This window comes from Salminus brasiliensis, chromosome 2 (assembly GCF_030463535.1).
Source record: "Salminus brasiliensis chromosome 2, fSalBra1.hap2, whole genome shotgun sequence".
In the NCBI taxonomy this organism is placed as follows: Eukaryota; Metazoa; Chordata; class Actinopteri; order Characiformes; family Bryconidae; genus Salminus; species Salminus brasiliensis.
In genome coordinates this window covers 59600515-59611530 of record NC_132879.1, presented here as the reverse complement: position 1 = coordinate 59611530, position 11016 = coordinate 59600515, and the positions used below count along the sequence as shown (strand labels likewise).

Sequence of the window (11016 nt, the reverse complement as noted above, 5' to 3'; positions counted from 1 at the left end):
ATGTGTGTGGCCTCCACGTGCCTGTATGACCTCCCTACAACGGCTGGGCATGCTCCTGATGATCTCCTCCCAGACCTGGACTAAAGCATCTGCCAACTCCTGGACAGTCTGTGGTGCAACGTGACGTTGGTGGATGGAGCGAGACATGATGTCCCAGATGTGCTCAATCGGATTCAGGTCTGGGGAACGGGCGGGACAGTCCATAGCTTTAATGCCTTCATCTTGCAGGAACTGCTGGCACACTCCAGCCACATGAGGTGTAACATTGTCCTGCATTAGGAGGAACCCAGGGCCAACCGCACCAGCATATGGTCTCACAAGGGGTCTGAGGATCTCATCTCGGTACCTAATGGTAGTCAGGCTACCTCTGGCGAGCACATGGAGGGCTGTGCGGCCTTCCAAAGAAATGCCACCCCACACCATTACTGACCCACTGCAGACCGGTCATGCTGAAGGATGTTGCAGGCAGCAGATCGCTCTCCACGGCGTCTCCAGACTCCGTCACGTCTGTCACATGTGCTCAGTGTGAACCTGCTTTCATCTGTGAAGAGCACAGAGCGCCAGTCGCGAATTTGCCAATCCTGGTGTTCTCTGGCAAATTCAAGGATTCAAGGATTCAAGGATTCAAGGAGACTTTATTGTCATTCGCATCACATGTGGTACATGGGGTGGAACGAAATTGTGGTACCCAAGCCAAGCGTCCTGCACGGTGTTGGGCTGTGAGCACAACCCCCATCTGTGGACGTCGGGCCCCTCATACCATCCTCATGGAGTCGGTTTCAAACCGTTTTTGCAGACACATGCACATTTGTGGCCTGCTGGAGGTCATTTTGCAGGGCTCTGGCAGTGCTCCTCCTGTTCCTCCTTGCACAAAGGTGGAGGTAGCGGTCCTGCTGCTGGGTTGTTGCCCTCTTACAGCCTCCTCCACGTCTCCAGGTGTACTGGCCTGTCTCCTGGTAGTGCCTCTAGCCTCTGGACACTACGCTGACAGACACAGCAAACCTTTTTGCCACAGCTCGCATTGATGTGCCATCCTGGATGAGCTGCACTACCTGAGCCACTTGTGTGGGTTGTAGAGTCCGTCTCATGCTACTATGAGTGTGAAAGCACCACCAACATTCAAAAGTGATCAAACCATCAGCCAGAAAGTATAGGTACTGAGAAGTGGTCTGTGGTCCCCACCTGCAGAACCACTTCTTTATTGAGTGTGTTTTGCTAATTGCCAATAATTTCCACCTGTTGTCTATTCCATTTGCACAACAGCATGTGAAATTGTCAATCAGTGTCGCTTCCTAAGTGGACAGTTTGATTTCACAGAAGTTTAATTTACTTTGAGTTATATTGTGTTGTTTAAGTGTTCCCTTTATTTTTTGAGCAGTGTACATTAAAGTCCCGGCACAGTGATAAGGTGCTGTACAGTGTGATTGCTGTTGGAACAAACAATCTCCTGTACCGTTCCTTGCTACAGTCTGTTGCTGAAAGCGCTCCACTGTCTGACTAGTAGGTCATGTAGTGGGTGTGATGTGTTGTTCAGTATGGTCATAAGTCACTTTTTTCCGTTGAGCTTTCTTGCATCTCCTCCTCTGATGCTGCATATGCTGGGGTCTTCAAAACCCAGGCAATCATGAGCGGTTGGATTGTATTGTCTTAAAAAAAGGGATTCTCACAGTGGTGCTGCTCTAGTCCAAATGAGACTATGCCAACTGCAGTAAGTAGACTATAGCATCATCCACACCTACGTCTGTTTCGTAAGCAAACTGCAGGGGATAGGTTATTAATATTCACCCTAATGAGAGACTGTAGCTCCGCCTCCTCAGTGTATATCACAACACCTACATTTAGAGTGTTATTAATATTCACCCTAATGAGAGACTGTAGCCCCGCCTCCTCAGTGTATATCACAATACATACATTTAGAGCGTTATTAATATACACCCTAATGAGAGACTGTAGCTCCTCCTCCTCAGTGTATATCACAATACCTACATTTAGAGCGTTATTAATATTCACCCTAATGAGAGACTGTAGCTCCTCCTCCTCAGTGTATATCATAATACCTACATTTAGAGCTTTATTAATATTCACCCTAATAAGAGACTGTAGCTCCGCCTTCTCAGTGTATATCACAATACCTACATTTAGAGCGTTATTAATATTCACCGTAATGAGAGACTATAGCTCCGCCTCCTCAGTGTAGATCACAATACCTACATTTAGAGCGTTATTAATATTCACCGTAATGAGAGACTGTAGCTCCGCCTCCTCAATGTAGATCACAAGACCTACATTTAGAGCGTTATTAATATTCACCCTAATGAGAGACTGTAGCTCCGCCTCCTCAGTGTATATCACAATACCTACATTTAGAGTTATAAATATTCACTCTAATGAGAGACTGTAGCTCCGCCTCCTCAGTGTATATCACAACACCTACACTTAGAGCTTATTAATATTCACCCTAATGAGAGACTGTAGCTCCGCCTCCTCAGTGTATATCACAATACCTACATTTAGAGTGTTATTAATAGTCACCCTAATCAGAGACCGTAGCTCCTCCTCCTCAGTGTATATCACAATACCTACATTTAGAGCGTTATTAATATTCACCCTAATGAGAGACCGTAGCTCCGCCTTCTCAGTGTATATCACAAGACCTACATTTAGAGCTTTATTAATATTCACCCTAATAAGACTGTAGCTCCGCTTCCTCAGTGTATATCACAATACCTACATTTAGAGCGTTATTAATATTCACCCTAATGAGAGACTGTAGCTCCGCCTCCTCAGTGTATATCACAATACCTACATTTAGAGCATTATTAATATTCACCCTAATGAGAGACTGTAGCTCCGCCTCCTCAGTGTATATCACAATACCTACATTTAGAGTTATTAATATTCACCCTAATGAGAGACTGTAGCTCCGCCTCCTCAGTGTATATCACAATACCTACATTTAGAGCATTATTAATATTCACCCTAATGAGAGACTGTAGCTCCGCCTCCTCAGTGTATATCACAATACCTACATTTAGAGTTATTAATATTCACCCTAATGAGAGACTGTAGCTCCTCCTCCTCAGTGTATATCACAATACCTACATTTAGAGCGTTATTAATATTCACCCTAATAAGACTGTAGCTCCGCTTCCTCAGTGTATATCACAATACCTACATTTAGAGCGTTATTAATATTCACCCTAATGAGAGACTGTAGCTCCGCCTCCTCAGTGTATATCACAATACCTACATTTAGAGCATTATTAATATTCACCCTAATGAGAGACTGTAGCTCCGCCTCCTCAGTGTATATCACAATACCTACATTTAGAGTGTTATTAATATTCACCCTAATGAGAGACTGTAGCTCCGCCTCCTCAGTGTATATCACAATACCTACATTTAGAGCGTTATTAATATTCACCCTAATGAGAGACTGTAGCTCCGCCTCCTCAGTGTATATCACAATACCTACATTTAGAGCGTTATTAATATTCACCCTAATGAGAGACTGTAGCTCCTCCTCCTCAGTGTATATCACAATACCTACATTTAGAGTTATTAATATTCACCCTAATGAGAGACTGTAGCTCCTCCTCCTCAGTGTATATCACAATACCTACATTTAAGTGCCTTTATTATGCTGCTCTCTTGTTTGCTTTTGCTGCTGTAAACACTGACTTTCCCTGTAGGATAAAGTGATCTATCTATCTGTCTATGTGTGGAAATCTGAACTCTACTGCTTCTGTGTGAAGATGCTGTAGCGCCATGGCTCATGTAGTTCACTATATAGGGAGTAAGGAGGTGTTTAAGATTCTGCAGAAACATGCATGCTCTGTGACGTCAGTGTTTTTATAAAGCCTTGTTTTCCTCGCCAACTCGACAGCACTAACACCAGAGCTTTCAATAATCTCCATCTAGAGTACAGAGTTTTGACCAAAGTGGGACCAGAAATTCCACAAAAATATCCAGGTACATGTGGAAGGGGCCCCGGTGTCCAGGTGAGACAGTGTAGTGTGGAGCAGGTGAGTGATGGCATCACTGCAGGGCAGTTGTGGCAGTAGGCAAACTGGAGTGGGTTAATGGAGTCCAGCACAGCAAGTGATGAAGTCTCTGACCAGCTTTCTGAAGCACTACCTTATGACTAATGTCAGGTCACTGATCCCTTTTCACACCTGGTAAAAATGAAATGGTGATTTCAAACAATTGCTAATTACTTCTGTATATTTAAATATCCAAGGTTAACCTCATATCAAGCATGAAAAACAGTCTCAGACTGGATCATCTTGAGAAATCAGAAATCAGCCCTGCGCTGTAATACTGAAGAACCCACTGATTTAGCGTGCAGTGGTGGAGAAACATAGTCATGGTCATGCTATAGATACGCTCACATCCTTGTTGACAATCTCCTCCTTATCCTGGTTGTGAAGTCCTGTTCCAGGCCGTGTGAATGATCTTCAATAAACAGATTCTCGATGTTGAAGAGAAGCGTCAGGGTACATGACAGGTGCATGACCCCCAGAGCGTGAATCGTCCCATAGCAGTCTTACAGACGTCTACCTTAGTCTACCCTGGCATGGTTGTGCAGCCACAGTGCATATTTACAGGTAAAGCTGCATTAGTGAAACAGCAGATGGAGTATTGCAATAGAGCTAAAGCACCATAAGAGAAAATGCTCCAGCAGCAGTACAGGCAGGTCAGTTAAAATCTCCAGCCGGGTTTCCATCCAAACCTTTCACAAATTGCCCACTTTGCACAATCACAGTCAGTCTTCCATCGGTATCAGGCCGTGATGACTGTAATAAGTCAAAACAGGTGAAGTGTGCTCAGGGCAGCTTTCTATGAGAGTTTCTATGGTAGTGATCACCGTGTGTGATTAGTGTTATTGACTGTACTGTGGCGTGTTATTACTGGCAGGTGGAGGAGGAAGTGTGTAAAGAGTAGACTTTATTCACCTGCTTTGCATAAATTGACAATTGACTGATTCACCAGCAGACACTCTTTGCTCCCTCTACCCGGATTTCCCTGGTCACAGGTGTTTGGCAGTGTTTGCGTAGTGTTATCTGATTTCAGACGCTACATTTTATATTGTATTTCCTTTTTCCTTTTGAGACGTCATTCTAAGAAACAATGTCAAAATGTTTTGTTTAATTTTGGTGCTTAAGAGCTCCTAGGCTCCTGAATTCTAGGTTAATTAATGTTTATTGTATACTGAGGCGGGAGGCTGGCAATTTTACATGTATTCATTCTATTAAATCTCCTATTATGTATATTTGAACACATCGGTGGGAGGAAGGCACTCTCTAAACTTAATACGACACTTAAAATTCTTAATTGCTTCAATATAAACTGCACAAAATTAGTTGAACAAAATAAAATGTGGAACTTCATGTGGAAACAATTACTTGCTTTAATTAACAGCAATTTTAGTTTAGTTTGACTGAACAGACGGAAAAAATACCCACCTCAGATAATCAGAGCAGACAGTGGGAGATTGACCACTTTGCTAAACTTGTATAATAATGTCTCTAATGTCAGACTGTGGCAGTTTATCATCCCATAATAAATATCAGTGAAATATTGTGACATTATTAATTAAAATATGAATAAAATGATGATGTAAGCTAATAGAGTTTAGGGAAAGTCCTCACTCAGTCTGAGTGTCTAGTTTTATGCATGTGTAAACTCACAGTGTAACACACTTGGTCAAACAAGGACTGATGATGTCTTTGGTAAAATGACCGTTGCCCCTGCAGGTCTGCAGGCTGGTGGGTGGATGTGAAGGTCGGAGGGCTCTGTACTACTGTAGGTTGTTTAATATGTGATGAACAGGATGATCCTCAGTGTTTGGCTGAATGGCTCTGAGCTCCTCCCAGTGTGAGGATATATGAGCTCCATCAGAAGCTGTGTGAGGACACTGTGAGAGGAGAAGAGTGTGAAGATGAAGCTGGTGGCTGCAGTGCTGATGCTCCTCACTCTGGGAGCTCTGGGAGAGGTGGTTATGGACTTAAACGCATGCAAGCAGTTCTTTCTGAAAGAAAAACCACCAGTGTTTGGTGTTGGCAGCACGGTTTCACAGGTTCCCATTGCAGGTGATCGCTTCAAGAAGATCTGTCAGAAATATCAGGGAACATCTCACTATGCTACACTGTACGATACTGCAGAGAAGATTCCAGTGTATTCTGCTTATCAGTATCAGAGGACAGCAGGCTGTACAATAAACAGACCTGATATTACCTGGATGATCGAAGCTCAGGTAAGAGTTTACTGTTTCTAACCTGACTGCTGATGGAAGGTAGATGAGAAATGTGAAAATGCGACAAAATCCTGTCAGTATGTCTAATATTTCTCATTCTCAGATGATTCTAAAAAAATGAACATCCGTTGCCGTATGTGTAACGTTATTAAGGGAAAAGCAAGTTCACACAGGCTGCAGCCCTGTTTTACAGAATGTAACCTTTTATTCTAACCTGGGTTTTTGTTTTTCCCTTTTTATCTCACCTACCTGTTTTATCAGTCTTGGTCTTTTGAACATTTCTGTTTGCTGAACTGTCAGATCACAGAGATTAACCAGCAACATGTTATACATTGCGTCTGAACGCTGTTACAGATCGAAGGAAGATCAAGTAATGTGATGGAACTGCTAGGTTCGGGGTCGAAGGGAAGCGGCAAACAGGCCTACAACTCAGACTATGATGGCGCCAGGTATGATAGAGGTCACCTGTACCCTCACTGCCACGCTCCCTCAAAAATGGCTGCAGAGAGCACCTTCACCCTCACCAACGCAGCTCCTCAGAGATGCGACTTCAACAAGTTCTGGTACAGTAAAGTGGAGGACAAAGTGAGAGATACTCTGAAAAGCGACTGCGTGAATAAAGGATATTTTGCTTATGTGGTAACAGGGGTCGTGCAGAGTAGCGGAACGTTTAAGGTCACGGTGGGCAAGGGACAGGTGAACGTCCCGACTCACTTCTGGACTGCGTACTGCTGCTGTGATCAGAATAATAAAAATTGTAAGTTTGAAGGCTACATCATGTATAGAGAAGATGATGAGCCTGATAAGCCTAAAACACCAGACGACTTCGATAAAAAGCTAAAAGATTTATACAGTGAAGGGTTTCAGGTGTTTCCCGGTAAATGTATCTAAAAGTGTCCGGATGAAGATCTGTTGTACCATCAGTAATCACAGATCATCACATTCAGCATTTCTGCTCAGCTAAATACACAACACACCATCCAGCCTCAGTAACATGTGATCAGATCTGCTGGTCAGCTCAGTCTGTTCATTACAGAGCAGCAGCAGTGATGAACCCTTTACTGCAGGCCTCTGTTATTCAGCCCTGATCACTCTCTACTGATTCCACAGCTTCCTATTTCAGCCTGCACTCTTTTACTTGGTGAGGTCTAGTTTTAGAAGAGCTCTGAAAGAGTCTACATCTCAAAATTTACACACAACACATCAGTCAATCAACCTTCAGAAATGCATTGAGGTGGACCCTCCTCGACAGTGTAGACCAGCATGTCAGCATGTTCAGAAGCAGAGAATAATTAAATAAATACATTTAAAGCCATGATTCAAAAATCTAATGAAATGTAAGAAGCATTAGCTAATACATTCTTTTATTTGATATGGGTATGTGGTGTTCATGTAGTGGCCATTGAAATGGAATAGGGAGAACATGTACAAGATTTACTGTCTGAGTAATAAATATAATATATTAATTCCTCTTTAGTGGTAATTTAGTGTCTTTATTCAAACCATATTTACTGTTCAGAAAGTGTTACAACTCTAGCATGTCTATGGAAATGTAAGCATCATGGTACGTAAAAAGTAGGTAAATGCCAACTCAACCACCAGACCAACAGCCAGACCAACTGCCAGACCAGCCGCCAGACTAGCCACCAGACCAGCTGCCAGACCAGCCAGAAGACCAGAGCAACCGCCAGACCGGGTTGCCACAGACTGATTTAGAGGGAACATTTATACATTTAATTACGTTTGTTTGAATTGAAATCTGTAAGACATGGCAGACTACAGAAAGACTGATTGTCGGGGTCTCCTGTTTACCCCCAGACCAGCGGCCCACCCTCCATTCTCAGCATCTGCTTAACAGAAGCTCTTCAAGCCAATTTCTCCTCAGAAGCAGTACGCTCCTGTATTAGTCAGTGAAGTCTTTCTCCGGATGCAGGCATGTCTAGCACATAAACACACTCTGGGTCTATTTTTGATGCATGAGTTACAGGTCTCACCTTGTACCCACAAAAGGAAGCAACACCACCACTATTACATTTCAATTAAAATGTTTCTATTATAAACATTTAATCAACTATTACTTTAAATTTAATAAAGCACTTATTTCCCCTGTGATGAATATACACTAACAACATCTAACTAATAACCAACAAGCTTTTATTCAGCTAGTTGAGGAAACATCCACAGTGCAGGCTAAAAATAGTAAGTGAGACTCTTTGTTAATGACTTCTCCAAGAGCTAACTGGTAATAGGTGTTTTCAGTTAAATAGATGAGGCTGGGATTTCTCAGGTGCTTTGTGCAATAAATCAAGGCACACTAGGTAGCATTGCTAAAGACCTACATGAACGTCAATAAACAGTCCGGCAAATTCAGCACTGTCTGACACTGAAGCTGACGTCCAGTTAAGAACAATGGGCAAGACTTTCAGAAGACTCTACAAACTGCAGAAACCTTCGTCTATGTGTCCACTATTAGAGAAACACTGAATGGTGCTCATGGAATCACATCGTAAAGGATGTCTCTGCTCTTAAAAAAAAAAACGTTTCAGACCACTGACAATCAAATAGAAATTGAACTTTTTGACATCATTGCTTAATGCTATAATTAGGGGGAGATAAGCACTGCACACCAACACCAACCCTCATCCCAGCTGTGAAACCTTTTGGAGGGAGCATCATGGTTTGGGGCTGCTTTGCTGCCTCAGGGCCTCAATGCCATGCGATTAGTGCATAGATCAGTGCATTTTACAGGAGAGCAGCAGTCCATGACCTGAAGCTGAAGAGATGTTAGGTGATGGAACACAGTAATGACCCGAAACATACAAGTACATCCACTAAACAACGGTTGAATGGTTGTGTTTTGGAACGGCCAAGAGTGAAGAGTCTTGACCTTAACGCTGCTGAGATCTGTGTCGTGACCTGAAGACGGTTGTGTGTTGGACTGCATGATGGACTGCAGCTTCTCTAAGCCTTCATTGGATCGACCAACACACAATACAATGAGAACGTCTGAGAAGTTCAGAGCAGATCTGAGAAGAAAGATGGTAAATTTACACAAGTCAGGAATGTCTCTTGGAGCCGAGTCCAAGGTCATCAGTTCAAACAGCTCTGCGTAAGAATGAGCTAGATGGGTGGAACTTGGACACAGTTGGTCAGTGACCCCTAACACACACTCAGATGTGATGTGGAATTAAGATTTTAATGACCTCAACCTTGCCAAAAATATGTGGACTGTGATTAAAAATTCGGCCCAAAAAGAGTCATATACCCACCAGAATTGTTCTACAGGCTTGTCCCTATTTTATTATGACAAGATAAAAACCCAGTTCTGCATTCTAGAGAAGCTGTAAATGACCTTCACACATCTGTCACCCTTCTTATCAGAACGGCACCCCTGGTCACAACACTCACTGATGATGGTTCTTCATGACCAAAACGTAGGACAAATGTCAGACGTTTGGGTCAGAATTTGGACTTCTTTCAGTGTGAACTCACCCCTGACACCTACTGACCTTCTGGGCATTGTCTCCTAGCATTTGCATGCATTTACATCTCTGTAGGGATTCTCCCTGTGTGTGTGGACAGCACTAGAGCTAGTTTGAATTTTAGAATGGTACCAACACGATCTGGACAAAAGTATTGGGACACCTGCTCATTCACTGTTCCTTCTGAAATCAGTGGTATTAAAAGAGTTTGTCCTGCTTCTGTTGGAGTAACTGTCTCTACTGTCTAGAGAAGAAGACTTTGTACTAGATTTTGGATAAAGCAGCATTGCTGTGAGGATTTGATTGCATTCAGCAACAAGAGCTAATATTATATAAGGCCAAGATGTTGAATGATGATCACCACCCCACCTCACCCCCAACCCCCAAATCATCCCAAAAGTACTGGTTGGAGCTCCACCACCATCATTCCAGAGAACACAGTTCTTCCACTGCTCCACAGCTCCTCAATGCTGGGGGGCTTTATACCCCTCTAGCCCATGCCTGGCATTAGGCAGCATGGAGCCAATAGGATCATGAGGTTGATCTGCTCCAGAGAGTCCTATTCTGTTGGCAGTACTTCTTCTCTACAGGGACTAGACAAGCTGTGTGTGTGCATTTGCACATCTGTGTCAGCAATGGTTGCAACTTAAAGTACCTGAATGCCATCATTAAAAGGGGTGTCCACAAATATTTGGACACATAGTGTATTTGATGAGTATGTGTTACTCAAACAAGGCTGGACAAGATGCAGAACTTGACCTTTATCTGTAAATACAAGTGAATATATATATATATATATATATATATATATATATATATATATATATATATATATATATATATATACCCATTCCACATGTTCAAGTATGGCCATATATTGTATTTCCATATGGGTACAGACCAAGCAGTCAGTGGTTTACAGAATTTACACACTGGTTTGAATAACCTAATAATCCCCTCATAATCTGCATCTCACGGCCCTCAGAAGCTTCATTCAGATCTACAGACTGATACACTCAGAGCCCTGTTTGTTCTCCTGCTGCAGTGTTTCAGTTAGTGGTGCTGATGTAAATGTACACCTATCTGACATCAGAGGAAGGAGAGGGCTGTAGGAGTGTTTTATCATTTCTGAAGAGCAAAAAGACCTGACTCTCAAACCTCACTGAGAGAAATTCATCCCGTTATACAAGTAATGCGTACACTCTTGTGTGTGTGTGAGTGTATGCGTATGTTTGTGTGTATATGTATGTATATGTTAATGTGTATAGATGTATATCG

At 42.7% G+C, this 11016-nt stretch overlaps 1 protein-coding gene across 1 annotated transcript; it reads left to right on the top strand.

Moving 5' to 3' along the window:
* Nucleotides 1-5897: 5897 nt before the first annotated feature.
* LOC140550199 (endonuclease domain-containing 1 protein-like) lies at nucleotides 5898-7696 on the top strand. The gene is made up of 2 exons (XM_072674040.1): nucleotides 5898-6256; nucleotides 6611-7696. Exons 1-2 carry the CDS (start codon nucleotides 5942-5944, stop codon nucleotides 7145-7147), a joined length of 852 nt encoding a protein of 283 aa, XP_072530141.1. The 5' UTR covers nucleotides 5898-5941; the 3' UTR covers nucleotides 7148-7696.
* Nucleotides 7697-11016: the final 3320 nt, after the last annotated feature.

Excerpts from the sequence above, each read along its gene's own strand:
- LOC140550199 (XM_072674040.1), top strand. The coding sequence starts at position 5,942 with ATGAAGCTGGTGGCTGCAGTGCTGATGCTCCTCACTCTGGGAGCTCTG. Across the intron at positions 6,257-6,610 it reads CCTGGATGATCGAAGCTCAG|ATCGAAGGAAGATCAAGTAA; the intron begins GTAAGAGTTTAC and ends ACGCTGTTACAG.